Genomic DNA, 27,741 nt, shown 5'->3' on the forward strand with positions numbered 1-27,741 from the left:
TAAATACCTCATCTACCCTTTTTTTGAACACACCCAGGGATGGTGACTCAACCACCTCCCTGGGCAGCCTGTTTCAGGCCCTGACAACTCTTTCAGTAAAGAATTTTTTCCTAACATCTAATCTGAACCTGTCCTGGGGCAGCTTAGTGCCATTTCCCCTTGTCCTATCTCCTGTCACTTGGCTGAAGAGACCATCACCCACCTCTCTACAACCTCCTTTCAGGCAGTTGTAGGTGGTGATAAGGTCTTCCCTCAGCCTTCTCTTCACCAGGCTAAACAACCCCAGCTCCCTCAGCTGCTCCTTGTAGGATTTGCCCTCCAGCCCCTTCACCAGCCTGGTTGCCCTTCTCTGGACTCGCTCGAGGACCTTGATGTCCTTCTTATGGTGAGGAGCCCAGAACTGGACACAGTAGCCCAGAACTGGACACAGAAATGAAGGGATTCCCCCTAGCTTCTAGCAGTCTTTTGGGAGCTGTTTTCCTGAGTCTGTATCTTCAGCTTTAAAGAGATTTGACCAGTTTTTCATGTGGGAAAGTGTCTGTCTGCTTTTTGAACTATGTCACTTATCATCCACATGGTTCAACAGGCAGTTTCACAAAATGATGTACAAATGGTGATTTAAATTAAAATTATATACAGTTATTTAATATTTTTGAATATAGATTTCTAAGCAGTTGTCGATAGAACTTGATTCAGCACGAGCACAAGTACTGGAAACTCAGGGTCTCCTGAAAGAGAAAGAAAAGAGTGAGCAACATCTCCAGGGAAAGCTGAGAGAGGTAAAGGAATCTTTTGAGCAGAAGAAAAAACATAGTGAGACACTGCAAGCTGAATTAAAAACGTCTCTTTTAGAAAAGGTAAGAGTGGCCTCTTCTTTAAGAACATTAATTTAAATTTATATCTTTGTGATAAACAGCTGTTTGCTGTAGTGTTGCTGGAAATGGTAAGGTCAGGATGTGGGAAGAAAGTCTTCAAATGCTGCTGGAGGTTGGAACAATTTCAACAACAACAACAATAAAGTGAAAGAATTAATGCTGAAAAACGGATTCTGTAGGAAATGAGTTTCAGTAAAGTGATAATAATGGCTAGGTTGAATGTGTTTATTTTGCTTCAGGAGCATGCTATGAGGCAAGAGCTGCCATTTTCTTGTAAAGCAGTAGATTTTTTCTGAGAATAGTTTAGACAACTCTGCTGTGTTTTGGAAAGTCCATGGCAGTTTTAAATCAAGTCTTTTCTTATTATACCAACAGAATTTATCAGAGTGACAGTATGAAACTCATAAACCATAACGGACAGAGTTCAAATGTCTTACAATATCAGGGAATGTTGTGCTGTGTGCCATGGACTGTTAAATGGTGCTCCAGCTTTGGCTGCCCTATGCTACATGATCATATTTGTGCTTTAGTCGGTCTGTGGAAACTTTAGGACTTGGAAATATCATTTAGATTTTTCATGTTTGGTCTTAATGTGTTTCACTTAGTTTTTGACATGAGTTAAATCTTGTTGTTAAATTAGTTACAAAGTATTGCTGTAAAACATAAACATTGGGTTACTGAACTGCTATGTCATATGTGTCTTTGCAGTAGGAAAGCAGTTTATTTAAATGGTTAAGCTTACTTTACCCTCTGTAAGTTTAATTGAAACTCCCTGTGCTTATGTTTCAGGCAGAACTGGAGAATAAATTGCAGCAGCAGTCTGTTTTGTCAGCACAGGAGCTTAAAGCGGAGAAAGTCAAGCTAGCTGACTTACAGAAGACCCATGAAAAACATAAGGAAAACATGGAGAAGCTGCAGCTGGACCTTTATGGGAAAGAGTCTGAGCTGCTGGCAACCAGGCAAGACCTTAAGGTACTTAGAGTAGTTTTAATATCATATGTGACTTAGTAGATCTGTATATATCCAGTTTGATGACCAAGAAACAGTGCAAGAACTGTATAGGGGGCAAATGCACTTCTGATATATATATAATTTAGTGCAGTTCAGTCCCTTCCCCTGGGACAAAGGACATCCTGAAACTAATTTTCCACCTTTCTTGAACTACTCTTCCATTTGTGCAGCAGCAATCTGAGGTGTGGGAGCAAAGTGAAAGATGATTGATTTTCATGTTCTTCTAAGAGTTAATTTTTTGTGTTGCTTTTTCTTGTTGCATATTGTAGCTTTCAACTAATTGAAATAGCATTGCTAATTAGGGTAAAGTCTCAGCCAGCATGTGAGTAAACTGTGTCTTCTAAATGGTTTAACTAGAAGTTTAGTTGTCAGTCTTTTCCCGTGTCCTTGGATCCTCCACCTCTTCCTGGCTGATTGTAGACTTCCAGTGGCGTCAGACTAACAGAAACAGTAGGTTTGGGGTCCTGCCTGGAATACAGGTGTCTGAACTTTTTGAAATTTTTGCTATTTCTGTGCTGAATGTATATGATTTGGTATTATTCAAAGAGCTGACAACTGCTGGGAGTTGAGTCAATCTGCAAAGGTGGTTTTTGTCCTTTTTTTTCTGGCCCCCTCCTTCATGCCAGTACTAAACCAATGCTCCAGTTAGTCCCAGGACATACAGTACGACAGAGACTGGTTGTCCGCTCTTAAGATGTGGAGCCTTGGCTCCTTTCACTTCTGATGAATCCCACTCCAGCTTTTTCTGTGTCTGTCTGGCACAGAGAGAGAAAGCTCTTGTTTTAAGCTCTTCTGAATTTTTTGGAGAGAAATAATCACTTGGGAAGGACAGATATCTGATCTGATTTACATGTTGGCTTTCTCTGCTTTGTTATTTATACAGGGAGACATTGGTGACTGCTTAGATTTCAGAGCTCCCTTTAACTTGTCCCAGCCTTTCAGTCCCACAGCTGTTGTTAAAGGTCCTGTGGCCGTTTCAGGTAGTCCCATGAGAGCTGTGAGCCAAACTCCAGGCCAAACTCCAGATTCAGAGTTATATCTTAAGAAAAATGAGAAATAGCTCCTTTGCATATAGGCCATTGGAATTTTATTAATTGTACTCTAATTGCATTAGACTACCTGCCACATTTCCCTGCAGGTTACAGAAGCCTTACTTTCAGTGCAGCTTGGTTGAATCTCTGTGTTCGGTTGTGAAGGGCTTTGGCACAACTAACAAGCAGCAGTGGTTTAAAGATGCCCTTTCTTATGGCTAGTTAATATAGTACATGTACCTCTGTGAGTGGCTTTCCTGCACTGCAGTTAGATTAACAGTGGGTAATGCAGTGACCTGTAAAGGCATTGGATGTGCTCAGTAACTGCATTTTGGGTATATCTGTCATTTAAGTATCACTTCTTGCAAAAATAGCTCTGAATAAGTATATAACCAGCTTGATGACCTCTAGTTCTGGCAGGTATAAAATAGGGCAGTAGGCTTCTAAACCTGAATGGCGGCAGTAGAAAGGGAGAGAGGGAACATCTGTGCAAAAAGGTAAAATAAGGTGATGGCAATGGGAAAACAAGATTTTCAAGATGAGCAGCTAGGTAATGATTTATTATGTAAGGCTCTGTGGAGTCTGGAGAACCTGAGGAAGGTTGGGGTCCTCAGTACTCCAGTGATGTACCAACTTGAAGGCTGTTTGCTCAGTTAAAAACAGAAAAAGATAAAAAAATTCAAACCATTAATTAGGATTAGTGGGATCTGCTTGCTGCCACTTTTTTCTGTAAAATGTAGAAGAGGGTAAAGGTGAGGAGCAGATCTTTAATCCTGGATGTGTTGCCTCATTGCAATGTTACCCTAAAGAAGCTGTGGTAACTTAGAAGACCACCAAGGAAAAAGCACATTCAAAAAGCCTCAGCAGCGTATGTTGGTCTTGAGAGCTGAACTTCAAAGTACCACTCAAGTCAGAAGAACTGTGTGGTAGAGTTTCACAGTCCAATTCAACATCAGTTATCTGGATTATGTTTGGCCTTAGGGGAATTAATTAATAATAGGAGATAATTTGATCCAGAGCAATGGATTTTGGTTAAAGTTTGGAACCAGAGCTGGTGGGTGAGCTGAAGTTCAAATTGGTCTTAATCTTCGTAGTAGGCAGTTGTAGAAGTTATAAAAACTTGTATGTAAGGTGAGGTTTGGTTTCTTTCAATGCAGGATTTGCTGTAGAGATGCAAACTGCCTTCACAGCTGTATTGAGTCCGCACAGTTTGAAGTCCATCATTGCCCAGGATTGGCTTCTCCAGGCAATATCATGAGACCCTAGCAATGCTAGGTTTTCTTTAGTTAAAAATATTGCAAGGGCAAGCTTAAATATTCCCACATGGTGTAGCACCACGCTACTGGAGAGGCTGAGGTTTCAGGCGTATGGGTGACGCTAGTTGGGTGGTAGGTCTGGTTCCTGGGAGGGGGTGGCAGGAGTTTGGACCGTACACAGAGCTCCATCTTCTGGCATGTACGTAGAACGTCACTCCTGGGATCGCTGCCTGGGAAGTTGGGGTGCGAGTGGGAAGGGAGCAAACGCTTCAGTGAAGTTTCGCAGGAGGAGATCCAGTATTGCATGAGGGAGAGACGCAGAGCAGGTGGTTCCTCTCTGGAGTGCTGTCAGTATAGCTTGAGAATGAAAAACCCCCTTAAAATCCCAGGGTTTCATTCAGGGACAGAAAACCCTGGCTATGTAGCTGTAGTCAGATGCAAACTTGGTTAAGTGTCAGCAGAGGAAAAGTGAGAAGTGTTGTGATAAATTTGGAAGTGGGAATGTAGGTATAATTTTGTGGATGCCATTTGCTGCAAATTTACTGGAGTGGGTTTTTTTCTCTTTTAAAAATGTGCCATCTATAACAATAACTAAACTTGTAACTTTTTGTCTCTGTGACAGGAAAAAGAAATTGGGCAGAATTGGAGTGCTTTTACAGGCACTTGGGTTTTGATGACATAAAAACATATATAACAAAAAAATGTATATACAAGTGTGTATATGTTTATATATAATACACCAATATTTTTATATATATACACATGCAGAAATATCTAATGTGGGTTTTTTTGGGGGAAAAGGCAATGTTAAATGTAAAAATGAATAAAATATAGAACTGTTACTTTTGCCTTGATTTTGAGTTAGTGCAAGAACATTTTGTGTGAATCCTGCTTTCCTGAGCTCTGCCAAGTATCCTTCAGTCTTGGCATTTGTGCTTTTTGTAGTCGGTCCTGGTTTCCTCTGTGTTCTCTAAAGAATGTTTCTTTGCCTCCAATGTTGGCATCGCTGTCAGTGCCTCATCAGTAGATGTTCTGGGACAATGTTCATGCTGCCAGACCTCAGGTCTATTAAGTTGAAAGCCTAAATTGCCTGCAGTCAGTCTAATCCTTCTTCTTGGGGAGTGAAGAGAGATCAGGTTAGCATCTGTGAATAATTTCATGTCTCTCCTTGTGGGCCAGAGAGTGGAGAAGATGAGACACAAAGACTAAAATGCTCACATGTGCACCTCACTTGGGTGGAATTAATCCAGGTCCTAACACTCAGCTAGTTTCTGTTGTTGGCACTGTTATTTGCACTGTAACAGCCCAACGGGTACTGAATCAGGCTGTGATACCTTCTTTTATTTATTGACTTAAACTCTACACTAGTCATCCTAAGATCTGTTTATCTTTACAAAAAATAACTACAGATCTCCTTCTTTTGTTCTGTATGTACATTGTCCATGCATTCAGTGTCAGCTGTCATCTTAAAGAGCAGTCTGATGATTGTGGGTATCTTGTTGGGAGAACACCTATCACACTGAGGTGTAAAACTGAAGGATACATAAATAAGGTAAATGGCATCAGATCTTTTAAGAGGTGATTTGATGCTAAGGACAAGAGCTCGTCAACAGTACAAAACCATCAGGCTGAATTACAGTCTCACTGGAGACTAAGCCAGGAGCAAGGATAACAACTGGAACATTTAACCATGTGCCAGAAGATTTCTGCTCATTTTGGAAGGGTGCTGCATGGGATTATTGAGCAAAGCAGAAAAAAAGGCATAAATAGAAAGTTCATTTACTGTATCGAGCGGTTTCCTAATTAAGGTAGGTAGCAGTGTTGTTCATCACAGCACAGCTGAGAGGTGCTTGTGGATGTAAGCTATAGTCTGATAAACTGTATGCAAAATTAAAGTCTCTTATATTAGAAACTGCTGAATTGTGGGGAAATCTGTGTGTTGTACAGTGCAGAGTGTGCCGAATACCATCTCCCCTTAAAAGAATGTTTACATGGACTTAGCCTAGTTACAGACACAGTAAGATAACCTGTCCAGTGCAGACACTTGGCAGGGGTGGAGGCATTGAGAGAGGAATGTCACCTAGGTGTGGCTTTTAATTTGGCTGTCACTATTTACTTCATAGCCAGATTTCATCATCCTCTGCTAAAAAAATTGGATGTAAGCACATTTCTCCTACTGGAAATGAATCTGAACAAAAGCCGTGTCTTCCTTACACTTCTTTCTAAGACTGCAGAGACTACTGGGTTTTCCCATGAAGATGTTCTCTGAGGATGCCACCCTTCCCATCCTTTCTCATTGTTATGAAAATAGGATACGACACTGCCCACAGTGGAGCAGAGAGAGATAATTTTGCTTTCTAAAAGACTTGAATTGCTGCAAGCTTGAAATCACAAACTCATGTCCTATTTTGCTTAAAACATTTTCTGAGTTAACAGAACTGATGAGTTAGGTAGCACACTCTTAATAGGTCGGAAGCAAATCAAGCAATTTGTCTGCAAATTAATTTTAAAAGCCAGTGAGTTTTTTCAGAGCTACTGAAAATGCTATTGAATCAGCACTGTGCCATCATTGGTGTTTCCAACTAAGCCTGACTCTACAGGAAAAATGCTTTAAACATTGTTTAAACATTGTTTAAAGTATTAGGAAGCATCAGAAACCAACTTGTTTTTAAATCAACAGTGAAGCATATGAGTAACTACATGAAGTCAAAGTTGTTCCTTTTAAAATCAGTAGCCTTCAACAAGAGGTTTGATTAGGATTTAAGCAAAAGCCTCAAAAATTTAGTCTAATCTTAAAGAATTTAAGTCCCTGCTGGTGCACTGAAAGTAATACATTTATCATGAATAACAAGTCTCCTCACCTCACATTCTGTATCTCAGCATCTAAAATATCCATAAAATACCAATATTTTGGCATAGTGGCAGATGAGTATTTTTCTTTCTCATTGTTTCTTTGTGGAAGAACCGGTTCCTAAGTGGAGCTAGTCTTTGCCTAAACTGAGAGCTTTAATAAGAATAACCCCTGGAACAGTAACATGAGAACAACCCCAAAGTCTGACTTTGCTGTGATCAAATAGAATGAGCCTGGGGTTCAAGTTTTGGTTTGTTTCTTGGGTTTTTGAGACCTGATGTGGAGCGATAAATCCACATTCTTTTTCAAGGTACTGGTGTAAGTTGGAGGCAAATTAAAATATAAGTTGTAGTAGATTTTGAGTGGAAGCTTAAATTTTGCAAATATTTCAGGACTGTCATAGCACTAGCTTCATGGAATCATTTGTAAAATATGGCATAGAATGACCTAAAATTTTCACAGTATAACTTCACTTCCTCTTAAGTAACTGCTGTCCAGAGTTATAGAGCAGTTGATTTGCTCAGAGATTAAAATAAATCTGTGTGAGCAAAATCTAGTTAATTCTCTTTTGATCATTCACCTTTCATTCTCTGCCCTTTTCTCTGTGGAAGGATACAAGCTGCAGTAAGGTACAGTAAGGTACTGCTGCTGCAAATGGTACTAGGGTAGTTTCTTTTTACTTGGGGTAACCTTGTAACCTACAAGTTTCTGTAACTATTCTTTGCCAACATTTGAAGCTGCCAGATAACAGTTTTTCCATATGGAAAATGAAGAAGTGATTCTTGAGTATCTGAAACTCTTCTACTAACAGATGATTTGCAGAGCTCTCTTTGTAATTAGTCCACAGAAGAAAAACTTGCCCTGGCTCAAGAAGAATTAGTTTCCAGCAGAAATCGAATTGCAAGCAGTAATCAGCAGATTCAGGAACTGAAGAAAGCAAAGTCTACACTGGAGCAGGATGCATCAAAGAAGGAGCAGCAGCTGGGTGAGAAGACCAAAATGTTACAGGACCTTCAGAATGACAGGGTAAGTGCCTCTGTCCACCCCATGCAGGTACCTGTTATTAATTTCTGTTACATCTCCAAACAAGGGGCTTTTAGGGGGCATAGCACTGCTCTAGTGTGTGGCAGAGGCAGAAACTGGTGCAAAGACTTCTAACAGAAGTTTGAAGTGAATTTGGTTTGCAATAGGCTGTTCATTTGTTCTAAGTGGCTAGAAGTGAAAAAGCATTATTAGTTTAAAATGTTGAAGTGCCAACATGCTGCTAATTGTTTGCACTATGATCTGTGATAGAGATATGCCACAGCTGTTTCTTCTGAAATACAAAGCCTACAAGTAGCTTTTGTGCTCTGGATGGGGTTTTTTTGTTGTTTTGTGTTTGGTTTGGATTTTTTTAATATTGTGAACTTGGAAGAAGTAACTTTTCTAGCACTTTTTATCTCTCTTCAAGATTTTGAAAGAAAAAGACTTGGCTAATGAAAAATGTAAAACAACAGAGCTCCAGGAAATAAGGAGTAGACTTGAAAAAGAAAGTACCAGGCTGGGTGAAGAGCTTAGAGCCTGCAAGCAAGAATTTGAGAAGGTATGTTGAGACAAACTGGTCATCATGTGGTTAGTTATTTGATAAAGTCTACTGAGTAGGCACATATTTCTTATCTGGAAGGGCTTTACAAACATGGTTGCTGTAAATATCAATATTACAGGTGAGGGAACAAAAGCAGAGATTTTGTTGAGGTTCCTGAGCAATGTTGACTTGATCAGTGATAGTCCTGGAACACCAGTGCCCAGTGTTCTTGGCCTGGTGGACCACATAACTTGTCTTAACTTCAAGATGGGTTGTATGGCCTAGCTTTTTTTCTGTTTCACTAAGCGTACCCTTGCTTGACTACTCTGAAGTGCAGAAAAATGTCTAAAAGCGTCACGAATGTGAAGTTTCCCAGATATTCTTAGGCACATCTGGTACTTCTCAAGGGTGTGTGGTAGAATTGAAACTCCCTTGATGTGCTGTGGTTTCTAAAATGTCTTAAAAAGTCACACTTGGTGAAGAAACAATGTCAGGAGCCTCATAAAAGACTCTTTTCCAAAATCATAACACTCAAATTAGGTCTCCAAAGGGTAGATGTTTGGAGGCTTCAATTAAATAATTTTTAGTCTTCAGTAAAGCAAACTATTTCTCACCACATTCTGTGCATTTAAATTTTTAGTCTGTGTAGAAGCAAATGCTCCTAAAATGCTGAAGTCTGTGGGTTTTGTGCTATTAGGAGCTGTATTTGCATCTGCTGAGCACACAGGGTTTCAGTTGCAGCAGGAGTATAAGTGAGGGTACAGTCCCTATAGGCTAATAAAAAGAAAGTAATGTGATATATTATTTCAGATGTCCTTTTGTTTAGAAAATGGTCTCTTATTTCTAGATAGAAGCCTGCACTTGGTTTCTGTCAAGCAATCTATGCCCAGTACTTTCTTGGATTTTGAAGAAAGGTTGTTATAATTCTCGTCATTCCTGAAACCTCTGTTCTGAAGAAGAATAAATAACAGGAAAAAGGAAGTAGATACACGTGTGGATACTGGTGGCAGCTTGACGTTCATCCCTCCATCTCCATACAAGCAATCAAACTAAACCAGAAATTGTCTCTTAAAAGCATAAACTCTGTTTCCCATCTCCTACCAGGGAATCACACAGAATCATAAGGGTTGGAAGGGACCTCGAGAGATCATCGGGTCCAACCCCCCAGCCAAAGCAATGGATAAATAGCATCTCTAGGGCATCCCTCCATCCTCAGGATGTTCTCTCTGGTTTGGCTTTAACTTGGGTAGGAAATTTTGAGTTACAGAAAACTGGCAACCCCTCTTGGTAACTTCACACTGAGCTGTGTCATTTTAAGATTTTTCCTGTAAATGTAACTAATTATTCTATTTCAGGATTTTTTACGGCTTACCATCAAAGACCAAGTAAAACCAATACTTTAATCTAAATGTATCATTCTTTGAAAGAGTTGTCGGGGCCTGGAACAGGCTGCCCAGGGAGGGGGTTGAGTCACCTTCCCTGGATGTGTTTTAAGAAAAGGGTAGATGAGGTGCTTAGGACAGTATTTAGCGTAGGACAGGAACAGTTGGACTTGATGATCTTAAAGGTGTTTTCCAACCTTGTGATTCTGTGATCCTACTTGCTTAAACACAGGTTAGTTAGTTATACATTTGCAATTAATAGAAACTACCTTTCTTCAACCCATGTTTGCTTTTTACATTGTCATTACAAAGCTTTGAACATCATTATTACAACCAGATTACAGTGTGAAGCAAATTTTAGAACAGATTTAAAAAATAACAGTGGACGTGGGAAATCATCCAACAGAGCTTCTACTACTTTATCAGAAACATACATTAAATTCAGTTTTTAAATTGAATGTTGTTCATAATAGAGGTATAAGTTTTAAATCTTTGATCATGAAAATCACTGATACTTTCTGCTATAAAACCATCTTTTCTTCCAGTGATAAAAGTAAAACTATTGCTCTCCTCCCCTTGGAAAGAATTATAGCAGTTCTCAAATTAAATCAGTTGTTGATATTGCTACTTTAACTTTGAGCTCTGTCTCCTAACAGGAGGTGTCAAATCTCAAGGATGCAAAACAGCTATTGATTCAACAGAAATTAGAACTTCAGGGCAAAATAGATAATATGAATTCAGCTCTGGAACAGGAAAAAAAAACACATCAAGCTGTCAGAGATCAGCTGAAAAAGAGAGAAGAGGAACTGAAGAAAGAATGTGCTGAAATTGAAGCTCAACTGGTTAGTATGTTAGAGACTATAAGACTGTTGTTTCGTGAAGACACTTTTGGATTTTTTCAGGGACAGAGAGGAAGCAAATCGTTGACATTAGTTTTATATTACATTAATTTCTGGATGGCAAGGTCAGAAATCTATGAGGCATTTAATAATACAGGAAAATTCAGTGGGATGACAGCTTTGTTTAGTAGGGTTTGTTTGATTCTAGGACAGTAAATTCTTTGCCTTGGTTAAATGTAGGGAATAGGGAAAGAATACTTGGAAGGTTGTTTTTCATTGTTCCATTGTTTTCTTAGCAAACAGAGAAAAAAGAGAAAGAAGAAGAAAGCCGGAAACATGAGGAAAAGGAGACCAAGCTCACCATGCAGGTGACAGCTCTGAATGAAAACCTGGCTACCATGAAGAAAGAGTGGCAAAGCAGTCAGAGGCGAGTGAGCGAGCTGGAGAAGCAGACGGATGATTTACGTGGAGACATTGCTGTCTTGGAAGCAACGGTGCAGAATAATCAGGATGAGAGAAGAGCATTGCTGGAGAGGTGAGCTGTGGTCCTGGCAGTGTGGAAGTGCAGTTTGGGAAAGGCATGGCCTCGCACTGAGAACTTGTTTCAGTTGTTTCAGGGTTCTCTGTTATTTAAATCCCTGTTTGATCCTAGTGCCTGGGCTGTGGGTATGGTTTCCAGAGCGCAACCGTCTCATCCCTGCCAAAGCTGTCCACAGCACAGCAAGTGGTGTTGGGAACAAACTGCTCTCTCTGAGCTTTGACAGGCAGACCGTCTGTAGTAGGCAGGTAGGCTTATCAGGACCTTACTTATCACCGATGCCACAGCTCTGTGCCTTTGAAATACATTTTGGGCTCCTCTGAACTTTGAGGTGTGTTCTAATCTCTTTTATGAATGTTGCAAGGCCAAGCAGAGGGAACTTCTGTTACCTGAGTTAACTAACCTTCTCCATCATGCTGTAGCTCCCCTGCCTTGATTCAGAGTAGGTGTAGATGCACTGGCCATGCAGAAGCCTGGAAGAAACTCCTGAGTGCCTCCAGTAACACAGGGTTTGCTTAGGGACTTCTAGGTATGCCCGCTGCTCGATGTTAGGAGATCAAATTTGTAATTGGATTAGATAGGCTAAGGTTCACAAAAGAGTTTTCTTCCTTCTGAAAGCCTACAGTTGTCTCTTCCCCAGTTCTGCTGTTGTCCCTACAGTATGTTTAAGGCTTAGCTAATCAGAGTGTCTGTCCTTCAGGTGGCAGGAGACACGCAAAGCAGCCGGAGTTACCTGAAAGCAGCCATTACACAGCGTAGAAGAAATGCCTGTGAGACAGGATACTTTCTTCACCCCTTTTTTTCTGACATGCTTGGTGAAGGCAGAATGGAAAACTTTCTCCAATACTGTCAGACTTGGCTTTTTAAACAGTAGACCTTGAGAAAGGATGGGATCAATTCAGATGAGATCCTTTTTCTTTGGCAATCCCTTGCCGCACTGTGCCGAACTCATCCAGTAGCCGTTTACAGCTTGGCAGAAAAACAGCCTTTGAAATTTGGCTTTCAGCAGTTAACTGAAATTCAGCTGATGGGAGGTGGCCTTGCTAAAAGAAAAAGGTTTCTTTTCTGCTCCGTTATGTGATCTGATCTGCTGTGGCTGGTTTGTGACAAGAGTCCTGTTGCACAGGGGTACTTATTGGGGCTTGCTGTTGATGGACTGTCCCTAGGTTTGGGAGAAACTCCAGGTATTAATAAGCCACGGGTATTTGGGAGCTATGCCAGATAATCCTAAACTGATTGTTACAACAGAACATTTTTCCAGTTGAGGCATCCAAGAACTTTTCACACTTCACAGAAAAGGGTATTTTTTTGGCTGGATTTTATGGAGAGTAGCTTCTTAGACCTGACAACCTGCCCAAAGGAGGCAGGGTACATTGCTTCATGTGCTCTGAGCCGACCTATGTACTATTTTTCCTCAGGTGTATAAAAAGCGAGGGAGAAATTGAAAAGCTTCAAGCCAAACTTGTAGAAATGAAGAAGAAGCTGGACAACACTACTGCAGCAATGCAGGAACTTGGCCGAGAAAACCAGTCCTTGCAGGTATCAACTGAACTTGAAGCAATTAAACCCGTGATTCTCTGAGAGGGAACTTAGGAGAACCTCAGGGTTGTGTTAGGTTGGTGGTGGGTTGCTGTTCCAGTGTGATTAAGGTGTTATGCATGTGGTATACACAGGCTGTGCTGCTGTCTGTGGGTTCTTAAATCTGCTCATAGCTTTAATTCCTCGGAAGATTTGTCTCACCTCTCCTGGTTTTTGCTAGGGTGGAGTTAATGTCTTTTCTAGCAGGGGGTGGAATGCTGTGTTTGGGAGTTAGGATGAGAGCGGTGCTGGTAACACCCTGAGGTTTCTAGTTGTTGCCAAGCAGTCAAGAACTGTTCGGTTATTCATACTGCCTGGCTAATGAGAAGGGAGGGGACACAGCCAGGACAGGTGACCCAAACTGGCCAAAGGGAGTATTCCATGCCGATTATGTCATGCTCAGCATAAAGGGGGGCTGGTGTGGGGAGGAGGCGGCAGCCCCAGAACATGCAGTTTTGTGGACGGTCCTGTTTTTGGGACGTCTCTGAGCTGTATGACCTGAGTTGTGCAGTTTGGTGAGAAACTGCTTTGTGTATCACCAGTTTCATATATTTTGCTATAAAGTCCTGTTGTTGTTCTTGTTATTATTATTATTGTTATATCTATTTTTCTGCTATCCCAGTAAACTATCGTTATCCCAACCCGTGAGGTTTTAGTTCCTTGGGTTTTCTTCTCCTTCCCTCTTCCCCTCCCTCAACTCGCCCTCCCCCTCCCTTTTAAAGAACAAGCGGTTGCGTGGTGCTGGGCTCTCAGCAGGGGCAAAACCATGGCATCTCTGAACAAATAGAAGCTCTCAGTATTATGGCAAAATTGATGCTTTTAATACTGCATTGGGTAGTGTGTGCAGTGATAAAGAAAAAAAAAGGGAAATTAGTAGCAATTAGATAGGATTTATTTTTTAAAGTGTTTTTTTTTTAAATATGTTCTGTACAGATCAAACACACCCAAGCTCTCAACAGGAAATGGGCAGAAGACAATGAGGTACAGAATTGTATGGCCTGTGGTAAAGGCTTTTCAGTGACAGTGAGAAGGGTAGGTGTGTTTTGTCTTTCTTTGGGGATTTTATTTTTCTCGTTTTCAAACTCTTAGATGGGATACAAACCGGAAAATGGCCTTAGTAGTGCTGTGATGCTCAGGACACCTCAGAATACAGTTACTGCAAGCAATGCCTTAAGTATTAACAAAAAAGTTTGTGAAATTTACTTCATTAATGATTCTTTTGCCATTTTAACAGCATCAATTTATAAACAGTGCTAAAATAGTTCAGTCCCCTGAGTGAGCAAGCAAAATTACACTGTTAGAAGGGTATTTACGGAAAACTTATAAATAAGCAGTCTGAATTGGATTTACAGGTATAAAAAGAATGTAAATTTGCTGAAATTAGTTATATGTGAAAATATGGGGCCTCAACATGACTTTGTGACTTATTTTCTAAACACTGACTATATGTGGAACAGAAGAAACAACTGGATGTGTTGTAGGTCTGTAGTCAGACCTGTCTTGTGAAAGTAGCTGTGGTCAGCTAAGATGTTAGCATCCATCAACTGCCAGGGTGTGCCCTTCAACCAGAGATTACCATCCCTTCAGCAGGTGACTTGGCAATGAAGAACATAAAGGGTATTTGCGAGGTTAACTTTGTGATGCTCCCTGACCTGGTTCTGGGTGGCTCTCCCTGTCCTGCATTACTTGTAGTGATGTCCTTTGGTTAGTCTTTCAACGAAGGTTGCTGGATCCTTTGATTGAAGGGTACTTCTTGTGTGAAACCAGGTAGTTCTATGTAAGAACATGTTTTATGTGACCAAAACAAGTTCAAGAGGAGGATGAACCTTCTACCAGTTCACTTCCAGAACTGGTATAATCTCCTGACTCAGCGAAGCGCTTCTGAATATTTTACTCCCTTACCTTTTAGAAGGGATTTACTCCCATGCCCTTCTGTGTGCTGTGTAACTGCTCTTGAAAAATTCAAAGTAACTTCTGAAACACAAGAGTTGAGTTGACGAGATCGTGATCTCGAGTAGCGTTTGATTCCCTGTCACTGGTGTTCAGCGCATGTGTTGTTTTTCTCCCTCACAGCACCACTGTCGACAGTGTGGAAATATCTTCTGCGCCGAGTGCTCAGCAAAGAATGCCTTAACTCCTTCCTCTAAGAAGCCTGTCCGAGTCTGTGATACTTGTTTTAATGACTTGCAAGGATAACTGGCTGTCGTGAGTGACAAAGAAATGTTACACTAAAATCTATACTTTCTGTCGATGCACTTCGTTCAGCACTCAGACTACTATTCAGTTTGGACAATGATTGTAACACTTGGCAAAATTTAGTATATTTTAAAAATGTTTATTGATACCAAGTAAAACTATTGTATTTTTTGTGAGACATGGGCTCAGATCATCCGTATAGCTTATTGCCATTTATCCTGGAAAGAGCTTCTATGTCTAGATTAGAAATACCCAGTTATTTGTAAATAAAGTTTAAACAGAGGAGTAACAATGTATTTTTTTATCTTTTATTTTTTTGTTCAAGAGAAACAGCGTTTATGTGATATTGCAGTTTATTGTTTCCTTCAAAGAAAAAGGAAGATGCAAAAACTTGTGAGGATTTTATGTATCAAATGTTGCTGTAAAAGCCTAATTGTTGCATTTGATTGCATACCGGGTGTTCTTTATAACCCCTTGTGATTTTTGTTTTCTTTCTGTCTTTCTGGTCCTTGGACTTTTCTCTCTAAAGTTCGAACTCCACAGTGAGGGTAACGGCTGGACTTGAACCCAGCTCAGTTTTCTTTGCCCACTTAGAGCTCCTTGCAGTATCAGCACCTGAGCCCTTACCTAGCTGCAGCGCTTGGACACCGGAACACCTTCACGTGCACTGTATTGTGTAGTTTGTGTGTGTCTGTGTGTGCCTGAGAGAGAGAGTATGTGTGAACAAATGGTGAGTCGACAGTGTAGCTGGTGTTGGGGGAATATTGCATGATACATTACAATATTCCATCCTGTACTGTTGATTTCACGTTCACATATTCGGTGTATGGAATTGAATATTCCAGAAACCCTTATCTGTGGGCTTTTAAAAGCAAACAATACTGGTGGTAGCCTCTACTGCATCTTTTCCTCCTACCCGTACCCTGCAAGCCCCAAGAGGCTCTTGTGGTTCTAAGGGACATCCAGACCTTCCACGCCAGGTATCCTACTAAGAAGCAGTCCTTTCTGGGGCTGCTGCAGTTTGTCTCGCCTTTTTTTCTCTCCTTTCCCTCAGCTTTTGGTGGAAGAAGCTGAACTCCTGCTACACCTAACAAACCTGTTTTCCATTGCTCCATCTGACCCCCATTACCCAGGGGGTCTTAAATGTTATGTTAACTATATGATTTAGTCTGCTCAGAACAGTGGTGTGAATCTCCTGCTGCTGGCTTAGTTATAAGCCAAGCAGCTTTAAATAATATATATGTATAATATATATGTCTTCAGATATTCAGGTATTTATCATACTTTCTTTTCTGTACTTGCAGCAGAGGTTTCTTGTAGAGTTCATGTAGGCTCTTAACTTCTTTTTTGTTGTTTTACTTACACCTGTTTGTTCTTGCTGTTTGTCTCTTCACTGTTATTTCAAAGTCATTAAGGTTATTTCTTCTGAGCATGTGTTATGCCTTCCAATATTTAGGCACCCATTGTCTTAAGTTCCCTAATAAATTCCCTACATCCCAAGTCATTTTGTGTCTTACAAACTTGTGCCAGCTGTTCAGAGAAAAGGACTGTGTCCTGAATTCCTCTACTTCTTGCCAGAGGTAAGCAATCACATTCTGTCACAGTGAGGGAAGCTTAGCCGTCGTGACACAGGTTCGTTGGCTTTTATCTATTGATAGCTCTATATGTGAATGAAGAAGAGTCCCTTTTATCAAAAATGTCCAGTGCTGATTAACTCTGAAGTGAAAAAACTTCTTAATCCCTCTTCTCCAGAAGTATCACAGAATCACAAGGTTGGAAAAGACTTTTAAGATAATCAACTCCAACTGTTCCTGTCCTATGCTAAACCATATCTCTAAATACCTCATCTACCCTTTTTTTAAACACATCCGGGGTCAGTGACTCAACCCCCTCCCTGGGTAGCCTGTTCCAGGCCCTGACAACTCTTTCAGTAAAGAATTTTTTCCTAACATCTAATTTGAACCTGTCCTAGTGCAGCTTAGTGCCATTTCCCCTTGTCCTATCTCCTGTCACCTGGCTAAAGAGACCATCGCCAACCTCTCTACAACCTCCCTTCAGGCAGTTGTAGGCGGTGATAAGGTCTCCCCTCAGCCTCCTCTTATCCAGGCTGAACATCCCCAGCTCCCTTAGCCGCTCCTCATATGTTTTGCCCTCCAGCCCCTTCACCAGCCTGGTTGCCCTTCTCTGGACTTGCTCGAGGACCTCAATGTCCTTCTTATGGTGAGGAGCCCAGAACTGGACACAGCACTTGATGTGTGGCCTCACCAATGCCAAGTACAGGGGCACAATCACCTCTCTAGACCTACTGGCCACACTATTTTTAATACAAGCCAGGATGCCATTGGCTTTCTTGGCCACCTGGGCACACCGCTGGCTTATGTTCAGTCTGCAGCCAACCAACACCCCCAGGTCCTTCTCTGCCTGACAGCTCTCCAGCCAGACTCCCCCAAACCTGTAGTACTGCATGGGGTTGTTATGTCCCAGGTGCAGCACTCTGCACTTGGCCATGTTAAACTTCATCCCATTGGTCTCAGCCCATCGGTCCAGTTCAGATCCCTCTGAAGAGCCTCCCTACCCTCAGGCAGATCAACACTTCTCCCAAGCAAACTTACCGAGGGATCATTCAATCCCTTCATTGAGGTCATTGATAAAGATGTTGAGCAAAACTGGACCCAGGACTGAGCCCTGGGGGACGCCACTCGTGACCAGCCTCCAGCTGGATGTGGTTCCATTCACCACCACCCTTTGGGCGTGTCCATCCAGCCAGTTTTTAACCCAGCAGAGGGTCCACCTGTCCAGGCCAGTGGCAGCCAGTTTCTCAGTCACAATGCTGTGAGAAACCGTGTCAAAGGCTTTACTGAAGTCCAGGTAGACCACATCCACAGCCTTCCCCTTGTCCATTAAGCGGGTCACCTTGTCATAGAAGGTGATCAGGTTAGTTTGATAGGGTCTACCTTTTGTAAACCCATGTTGGCTTGGCCTGATCCCCTGGCCATCATGCATGTGCTGCATGATAGCTCCCAAGATGACCCTCTCCATGATCTTCCTCGGGACTGAGGTCAGGCTGACAGGCCTGTAGTTCCCCGGATCCTCCCTCTGACCCTTCTTGTATATGGGTGTAACATCTACCAAACTCCAGTCGTGTGGAGCTTCCCCAGTCTGCCAGGATTGCTGATAGATCACTAGTAGTGATCTCTATGTTTCATGTCCCTTCTTAGTTTGCCTGTCTAGTTCTACATTTGCGGCCTCAAGGAGTCTTCTTCAAGGGTCTTTCCTAAAATCAAATTCTTATTTCCTAAAAGCCAGCTGAATGATGCAACTGGTTCTCTTTGCTGTTTGGGGATTTGGGGTACACCCATGGTTTATTTGAAATACTGACCTGCTCTTATGGTTTGAATTTGAGAGTTGTTTGCTCAAAAGAAACAATTGCTGCAAGGATTCTGTGTGAACAGAGCCTCGCTGTTCCACCTCTTCAGTGTATCTGCTTGGTGCAAGACTCTTGAATAGAAGATAGGAGCAGAATCTCTGCTGTGGATTTTTTTTTCTTCTTCTTCTTTCTTATTTATTGAGAAAAAAAATGGGAAGAGTTTGCTTTTGAGCCTTGCCTTGTCTGACACGGGACTTCAGGAATCTGGGGAGGGTTAAGATGTGACGGTTCATGCTGCGGCCTCAATACAGTCTCTGCCCTGTCATGTGGCACACGGAGCCTCCTGCTGCTCTCAGGGTGTAGGATGACCACGTGGAGCAGAAGGGATTTTGAGAGGGGAGAGAGAAGGTTCCTGCAGCGGCACAAGGACAAAACGCACGAGGCAGAGGAAGATGGAAATCTCTCAGGGAGCTGGGGAGGTGGTGAAAAGACTCGCTTGTGTTCTGGCTTTTGGCTTTTGAATGGGAACATGTGAAGGCCAAGGAGAGCTCTCTGCAGTAAAGAGGAAGTGGTAGAAAGTCTAGTAGGTTTGTTCTTTGTTCAGCCTTTTGGGATGCCTTTGTGTAAAGACAAGCAGAGTCCCCTCAGTCAGCTGGCTGCTGAAGCAGTGCAGCTGGTCAGCCTGCAGACTGGAGCTCCTCAGCTTTGGGAGCAAAAACCAGGTTGATGTCTGGAGGTTGCTTTTTGCTGACCGATCTATATGACCAACTTTTTGAGAGGATAGAAACACTTTATAAATACACCACATTAAAATCTGAAGAAACAGTGCTGTGCTAGGAGCTTGAGCTTCGGGTCTGCAGCAGTAGATCAGGACTGATACAGCTTTTTGCTGGAGTAAATTTATAACTCCATTGATAAATCTTATGCTCCTTCCTTTGTGCTGGTCTGTATTAGTTGACAAGTTGATGGTGTAACAGACCCTGTAATGCTCTCGGCCTCACTGCCAGGTTAAAAATGGTGCTTAAGCTTAGTAAAACCACCTGTGAGATGCATAATAAGGGAAACTGGAAAGTGAAAAGCTTTATATTTATAAATCTGTTTGCAGAGTCTGATTGTGTTGATGTCTGATTGTGGCATGTTGTCAGTAGGAATGTGGGGGGTTTGTTGGGGTCCTTTAAAACATAAGTAATAGGAATACCTAGTAAAAAGCCTGGTAACTTTAACCACACTCGAGTTAAAGGATTCCAGACCAAAAAGTTTAAGGCACTGATTCTTCAGACTGCAAACACAGACACAGAGGGAAACACTAATAAAACGGCAGACTTGAGCCTCAGAACTGGAGGATGCAGAGTGATGTGTTTTAACAGCCTCTAGCAAGAACCAGCTTGCTCTGATTCACTGAGGAGAGGCCGGTGTGGAGCAAGAGGTGGAAATGATGGTAAAACCAGTGCTGGAAGCAGTAGGTGTGTGGGGATCTTCAGGCTGCCGTTGATTACTGGCCAATACCATGGCATCAGGAATGGGGCACTGAAGTTTGGGGTTTGTTCCTGAACCTGTCCCCTCTGCAGGAGACTCCATCCACGTTTGGAATCACTGAGGGAGCAGAATGTGAGAGACCAGCTGCAATGTGGGCTGAGACAAGCTACGGAGCGGTGTAAAACATAGGGTTTTTTAAGGGTGGGGAGAAGCTCTCTAACTTCTTGGAGGCATCACCTCTCTTCCCAGTCAAAGAGCCTCAATTGCTTGGCTTGTTGCCTCCAAGGTGCCAAATTCTCCTGTTCCACTCCAGCTGCATGTCAGCAATGCGTACTTCATACCAGTGTCCTGCAGCCGCTCTGGAGGCAGGTAGCCTTGCAGAGGTCAGTGATCAGCAGGCTTTTGATCTTAGCTGGCTCGGCTTCATGAGCTGCTACTCATTTCTTCACCCCAGGTATTCCTTCCCACCAGTAATCTTCCCTTCCCAGCAAAGGTTGAACAAAGAAGATAAAATCAATGAGTCGCAGTAGGAAAAGTTGCTGTCTGCAGATGGAGAAACAAAAGGAATTTTCTGTTGCAGCTTCCCAACAGAGGGAAGAGGTTTTGAGGGATCTTGTTTTTCATCTGGCTTCACTCTCTGGCACAGGAGTCTGAGGCTCTAGGGTACAGTGTGGGGGGTTTTCCCTCTGTTTTTGGGAGGTTTCAAATATCCCAAGTTGCAGTGGAGTGTGGAGCACTAGGTACACATGAACAATGGATAACTATTTTTGTTGGCTTTGGGACAATTAGAATTACTTGTGAATCCTCCCTGGAAAAGCTTTCTTAGTGAAGCAAGAAGGGATTTGGGAGCAGACGCATGAAGTAACCTTGCTGTGTTCACATTATATTAGCAAGAACAATTGAGGCTCTCATGCTGGATTTAAGAGAAGTGACATCCCCAAAGAAAGGACCTGGAAAAGTTAAAGTACTTTTCTGGATTGTAAAATGCCAGTTAAACACAAAGTGGGAACAAAAGTTTTTTGCAAAACATAAAATATTTATGACCAGTACTCGGTGGCAGAAAGAAAACTGCTGGAGCTGAAGTTCAAGCAGAATATAAACATGCCAGGAAGAATGGTACCATGGTTTGAGTATGGTGAAACTCCTCCAAGTACCACCCTTCCTGCTCCTCTTTTCTTGGAGGACTAGGAGACAACACTGTCATTTGCACTACGCACTTTTTGCTGTCCAACTGAATATAATGAATATATTCTGCAGTAAGCAGAATGGCATCCTTGATGTTGCATATGTAGGCTGTAATCAGTGGACAGAAGGTTTATCTTCAGCTGGACTGTATTGCATTTGGTCCCTTGCTAAGTCAGGAGAATTGCACTCATCATTCCTTTGTACCAAAAACGTGACCATTGTCTGAGAGCACATATAACCACAAAAAAACCCACGTAGCCATGCACACGTTGTCTTTGTTGAGCTTAATTTTAAGATTACAGAAAGAGAAAACGTAAATTTTGTGTGTTTCCAGGGGTCTTACCAGTTGTTGAGTTCTTAATTTTCAAAGTCTTGACCTCACACCCCCTTCTAGTATAAGTTTAAATTTATTGTCCAACCACAGCCTCTCCAAAAGCAGAGAGTGGTGTGCTTTTCAAAACCAGCAATAATCGGATCACAAAGTCCCTCCACAGAAACTCGGGGTTTGGTTTGGTTTGGTTTGGTTTGGTTTCTTAAAGGGCACTGAACAGAGAGGTTTGAATCTGTAGAGAGAGCATTAGACGCCACCTAAGGTCACAGTAAGGAAGAGGCTAGGCACTAGTCACTGTAATAAACTCTGCCTTTTGTCTGTAGCTCACCACATACTATGCACTTGCTGTGCAGCAGATCCAGGAGTATCTGCTCATTTGAAGATTCCTGAAGCCCTGCTAACCCATTTGGATCAACATTACTATGAAAGCAGAAGCCTGGTAGGAGCGTTTTCCAATTTTTCCTCCCCTTATTACCTAAAGAAAGAACAAATTCATCTGCATTTCCTGCCCTTTTTTTTTGGGGGGGGTATAGAGGGCTGGGAAAAAAAGTGTTCATCGTTACTATATGGCAACAGGCCAGTGCTGGCAGGTCCAGGCTCCTGCTGTTGGCTTTATGGCCAAGTACTCTGCTGCCTCACGCGAAACCTTGACTCCTGGCACAAGAGGGATGTCTAAAGGAATGTCTCGCTGGCTTAGCAAATACCAGGTCTTTTTATAGTAATGTGTCCAAAATGCTGCTTGTATAGGATTTGTCACTTTTATAAGAAAAGAAAAAATAAAAAAAAAATTCACACACACACACAAAACCATGAAACCCCCCCCCACCATTCGAGGCCGTTACGTTAGATTTCGTTTCAACTACCTCTCAGTGTGAAATCCAACCATTAGGGAAGTTTGCTAAGGTTTGCTCGCTGTCATGTTACATAAAAGTTATAGTGAATGCCAAAATTGCAAAAGTTGATCACCAAAAAGGGTTTTTTTTCTTTTTTTCCCCCAATGTGTTTGAAATCACCCCGTAGTTTGAATGGACAGTAACCTCTGCTGTGTTCTTTTAACTTCTGCAGTTTCAATCTCATAAACTGGAGCTGCTGGACAGGAAATAAGTCCTAACCACAAGCTTTCATAATCACGGTCTGCTGGGTAGAAACTGTTCTGTATGCAGCTCTGTCATTTGGTTTTTTTGGTGTCCTTCCCCCACCTCCCACCCCCTTTTTTTTTTTTCCCTTCAATACTCGAGATGTGAGCTTGATGAATGGTATTCTGTAATGGGAGCGTGCCACAAATCACATTGTCTTGTTTTGCCTCTTTTCTGGATTTTAATGATCAGGTTACTATTGCAGATGTGAATATTGCTCATGCAACCTAATTTCTGTATAATTGTATAAAGTATAAATGGAAAAAGTTTTATGTTCTTACCAGGTATCTAGAGGTAATGTATTATACTAGCCTTTTGTTGCAGTTTGACCTACAGAGTACTGCACTTCTTTTAAACTGGATCATACCATCTTGGTCGGTGTAGATAAGACTTTTTGCATGAGTGTGTTTTTGTTTTATTTCTTTTGAATTGAAGTTCGATTCTCTTGAGTTCTGTTCCCAGTGTTTGTGTTTACTATTTGTGATTATGTAGTTGTGCCTTACATTGTGAAAGAAATATAGTCCAGCGTGCACTGTAATTCCTAAACCCTGCAATTTGGAAGGTGGCTGTGGGTTTGGATGAGAAAATGACACCATGCATCAACCAGTTCTGTATAAACTGCGATGAAATGTTATTGAAAAGTCATTTTTCTTTTCTAACCTGTTAAGGGAATGAGTAATGACAATAATAATAAAAAAGTAAGAAATTAGACCTTTCTAATAGACCGGTTCTGTCATTCAACACTACCTTGCTCACTACTTTGACACGGGGGATAAGAGATTTCACAAATGAACTGCTGCAGGTCTCACGTCTAAGAACAAGCTAAATGCTCCAGTTTTTTAGCTTTGTGGGGAGCTGCAACAAAAGCTTTCACATGCCTGAGGAGGCAGTGATAATGACCGTTTCTCAAATCTCTCTCCTCACCAGTTAAATTCAAAATCGTTTTCTCCATTCCCAGTACCTGTGCGAAGCTGCTGGGTGTCCCACACTCTGTGGAAGCCCTTCTGCCACTGACAGTGTGGAGACATCACGTTCAGTGCAGTCAGGCTGCTGTCATAGCAGTAGCACTTGTTTAATTTTTGACACTAATGAAGGGCTCAGTTGTGAGATGGTAACCTCTTTCAGGATGGAACTGTGTTGTGGAGAGATGCCAGATCATTACTGTGTAAGAGAGTGATGCCATGACAGAGCCACTCTTGAACTGGGGGGGCATTCACAATAGCTATATTTAGCTATTGAAGCAGATCTTCCACGGGGCTCCATGTAGACAGTGGAGGTAGAGAAAAGCTCTCCTGAAGTGCAGTTGAAGTTGGGAGGTTAAGTGCTACCTCAATTGCTTCTGAGGTGACTTTCTCTCCAGACCACAGAAGAGCCTCCTGAGCCTACATCTCCCTAAAGACAACCTGCGTGTGAATACTTCCTTCCCCTGGGGTGTCTTCCTTGGAGATGTGCTGGCCTCCAGGACATACTGGATCTCTGGGACTACTTAGGTGCCTGGTAAACTGAGCACATCTGCCTTAAAGTCGTTTTGGCAAAAAGTACACAGAGGAGTAAAACACCCCCTCCCTTCCACTGATGCACAAGCCCAGAGCTCAGTTTGTCAGGTGTGACTTCTCTGGACTTGAAATACCTTTCTGTTGTTTCTGTGTTGGTTCCAGGATACCATGAGGTCCTGGTGCGGCACCAGGGCTGGAAAGGGAAGTTTGTGACACTGTGCAGCTGAGCTAGAGACTGGGGACATCGAGCACAGCTGTCTAAAGCAAGTTATGGCTACATCTTTGCAGCTAGCAAGGTGTCCTGGAGCAGATCTCCCATCTCCTCTCTGTTCTGCTCTGCTGCCTTGCACATTCACCCCTTGGCATGGAGCCTGCCTGGCTCTTCCTTTCCCAGGAACCTGTGGCAAAAACTTGCCTGTCACAAGCACAGGGGAAGAGCAGGAATGTGTGCTGCAGCAGATCCGGGCTGCACCTGGAGGGTGCTGAACCAGGTAAGTAGATACATACTTACATATGTACAGCCTTCAGACTGTAGCTTGCATGTACAGGTGAGCCAGCTCAAGTGGGTAGAACGTCCTGTGGTGTCCTGATGGCTGGAGCTGGGTGAGCCAGACTGCAGAGCAGAGGGGAATGTGAAGCGAAGGCCGAGCTCCCTGTGTATAATGCCAGCAGCTGGAACAGCATTCCTGCATTTTTCAGCATAGTTCTCATCAATGTTGCATTCACCCTGAAGTAATTTCTGAGGCTGTGGGGATATTCCAAGGGCTGGCTTTTCTGCTGAGGGAGTCAGGCTGGTGGGCACACAGCGTGAGAGAAGTGACAGAGATCCCTAAGAACGGCTTTAGAAAAGTTTGCCTTTCTCTCTGTGGCTAACCTCAGGATTAGCCACAGTAACCTGGTGAGAGCACCCTCCCTCCATGGTCGTTACCTGCACAAATGTTGGGGCAAACAGGTTCAGTCTGTCTTGCCACTCTCCATGAGGGCAACGAGGCCCTGGCCCAGGCTGCCCAGAGAAGCTGTGGCTGCCTCCTCCCTGGCAGTGTTCAAGGCCAGGCTGGATGGGGCTTTGGACAACCTGGGCTAGTGGAGGGTGTCCCTGCCTGTGGCAGGGGGATGGGGCTAGATAGTCTTCGAGTTCCCTCCAGTACCTCAAAAAGAGGGGCAGGGGGAGGTGATGAACAGAGGTGCACATGCTATGTGGACCACAGACCTGGGATAGTAGTGAAGTATCAAGTGGTTTAATGCCAAACGAACGCTTAAGTTTGTGAAGCGAACTTGACCTCTAAAGGGTGTGACAAGTGTGAACAATACATAATTACAGATCTCAAGTAAAAAACTTCAGGTAAAAATAATAAATCCCAAGCAAGGGGCATCATTACACTATAGTTCCGTTTATATAGTCTGTAGCATCTGTAGTATAACTGAATGTTGTATGTGATTATGACCTTTTTCAAAGAAATTTAAATAATCTCTTTTAACTTTAATTTTAAATAATTTCATTTTAATCTCACTGAGTTGGCACAATATATGCTTCTACTGATCTGCTTCCACAAGCCCAACATTAATGCAAACATCTTGTGATACTGTGGTTTAGTAGGTACAAAGTTATAACTGTAAGAAGCTATGTCTATACGATTTTAATCTTGTGAAATTTGTTAATGAAGTGTTCATGAGCTTGGAATAACCCATCTAGACTTCTCTGGTGAATAAGTTCTCCTCACCAATATAGGGTTTTTGGGTTTTTTTTCCATGTCCTGATGTGTAGGAAACAAGCAGCAGTATTAAAACTTCCTTAGATGGCAAGAGCCTTCCCCTACTGAAGCGAAGGAGCATCTAAGACCAATTCATTTGTTTCACAGCTCAGTTTCCCCCTTCATTTTTTTTTCCTACATCTTGTGGTCAAAACTCATAATTTGTCTCCAACCAAGTCAGAAATCTGTTAGCTTCTGAAACTTCAGGCGTGCTGGGAGAAATAACTGTGTTACTACCACAAGTCTTTCACTGGCCCCCTCAGTGCTGTGCTGACATTATTAAATTTCAGAGGATTCAGCTGGGGAGCAGAAAGCAGTGCTTTTCTTGGCTTCACGGTGCGTGGTGTAACTGGAGATTGCCGCTTCTATCTGTGACATCCATGTTTTCTGTAACAAGAAAAAAAAAATTGCAAACTAAGACAATCTAAAAGAAGTTCCAGTGATTCAGATGCATAAACCCCCACAGCCTTTAGTTTTATTTAGCGTTTCCTGAGGCCCGTGCTTGGAATTCCTGAAGTGAATGCGAATTGGAGGTTGTAGAGAGGTGGGTGATGGTCCCTTCAGCCAGGTGACAGGAGCTAGGACAAGGGGGAATGGCACAAAGCTGCGCCTGGGCAGGATCAGATTAGATGTCAGGAACAAAGTCTTTGCTTAAAGAGTTGTCAGGGCCTGGAACAGGCTGCCCAGGGAGGTGGTTGAGTCTCAGTCCCTGGATGTGTTTAAAAGCTGGGTAGATGAGGTACTTAGGGATATGGTTTAGCATAAGGCAGGAACAGTTGGACTTAAAGGTCTTTTCCAAACTAGTCATTCTGTGATTCTGATTCTGTGAATTATCCCAGAACTGAGGCTCTCCCAGTTGCTCAGACCACTACAGGCTGCTGGAGTCTGCATCTGTGGCCAGGGATTTCCAGTGAAGGTTTCCTTTGTGATTGGAAGGTAGGATTTTAATGGTCTTGTTTACTGGTAACGATGAACTTTGCTGCAGGCTATTTCACCTTGCCACTGCCCCCTAGTATTTATTAGTTTAATGTTGTCCCTGTGGTTTGGGTTCCCTGTTCCTCTGATTAAGAGCCCCAGTGCTCTTCTGTCCCCGCTCCGAGATTTGTCATGTGCTGCCACGTGACTTTCGGTTTCTAACATCACGCTGACTGCACTCAGCTCTTCATCTGCTGTCATACAGGTATGAGGGCAGAGGCTGATGGCTGGAGAGATGGATTTAGAATATGTAACTTCATTCTCTCTGCTAGTCCAGACAGTCTGGGTTGCTAGAGCTGTGAGTTGGTTCTGAATGGCTATAATTAGACATTACAAATTAGTTGGTAGCTACATGAGCTTAAGGTCTAGCTGTGCTTCTCCCTCCCCAGGGTTTTTAGTTTGCCCAGTCAGGAGCTGCTCTCTCTGCTGTAATGGATGCAGAGGCACTGAGCTTTGATGCAAAGAGCAGAAATGTGAGAAGGGGCAGCCTGTTCTACTTCATGTTACACTGGGATTCATAACAATTGTTACTGACCCACGGGGTTGTTTCTTGCGTGTGTTTACACCCTCAATGTGTTAAAAACATCACTCTGAAAAACAAAAAGCTGGAGACAATAAATTGGATGACCTACAGGTCTAAGGGCTCTCGGCAGATGCCATGTGAAGAATCTGCACATGCAAGCTGTTCCTGCCTGGCAGAGGCAGGGCACAGGGCCCAGCTTTGGCATGGGATGTTTACTCTGGTCCTCATAGAGCTCTTGACGGAGGAGGATCTATTGTGCAGTGTGTTGGTGGTGGCTATTCAGGGGTTTCCCTGGCTGTAGCATGCCCGGACCCATAGGAGACAAGATTTAAACTGCTGGGCTTTCTAAGGCTCAGGGAGGAAAGTGGGGGCAGGGGGAA

General features: G+C 42.6%; 2 protein-coding genes across 2 annotated transcripts in view; one reads left to right on the forward strand and one right to left on the reverse strand.

Annotated features, from left to right (window-relative positions):
- EEA1 (early endosome antigen 1) overlaps positions 1 to 15,696 on the forward strand; it is a 74,416-nt gene extending 58,720 nt beyond the window's left edge. Inside the window, exons 21-29 of the mRNA XM_084272740.1 lie at positions 663 to 857; positions 1,665 to 1,847; positions 7,865 to 8,050; positions 8,475 to 8,606; positions 10,627 to 10,812; positions 11,106 to 11,344; positions 12,766 to 12,886; positions 13,859 to 13,957; positions 14,999 to 15,696. Of these exons, the coding sequence (XP_084128866.1) occupies positions 663 to 857; positions 1,665 to 1,847; positions 7,865 to 8,050; positions 8,475 to 8,606; positions 10,627 to 10,812; positions 11,106 to 11,344; positions 12,766 to 12,886; positions 13,859 to 13,957; positions 14,999 to 15,121 (1,464 nt within the window). The 3' untranslated portion in view covers positions 15,122 to 15,696. The remainder of the gene's footprint in view (positions 1 to 662; positions 858 to 1,664; positions 1,848 to 7,864; positions 8,051 to 8,474; positions 8,607 to 10,626; positions 10,813 to 11,105; positions 11,345 to 12,765; positions 12,887 to 13,858; positions 13,958 to 14,998) is intronic.
- Positions 15,697 to 26,142: 10,446 nt separating this feature from the next.
- Positions 26,143 to 27,741, reverse strand: part of PLEKHG7 (pleckstrin homology and RhoGEF domain containing G7) — a gene marked incomplete at both ends in the record, with an annotated part of 34,060 nt that continues 32,461 nt past the window's right edge. Inside the window, one exon of the mRNA XM_084272569.1 lies at positions 26,143 to 26,250. Within this exon, the coding sequence (XP_084128695.1) occupies positions 26,143 to 26,250 (108 nt within the window). The remainder of the gene's footprint in view (positions 26,251 to 27,741) is intronic.

Source organism: Gallinula chloropus (assembly GCF_964237585.1).
Source record: "Gallinula chloropus genome assembly, chromosome: 1".
Lineage (NCBI taxonomy): Eukaryota > Metazoa > Chordata > Aves > Gruiformes > Rallidae > Gallinula > Gallinula chloropus.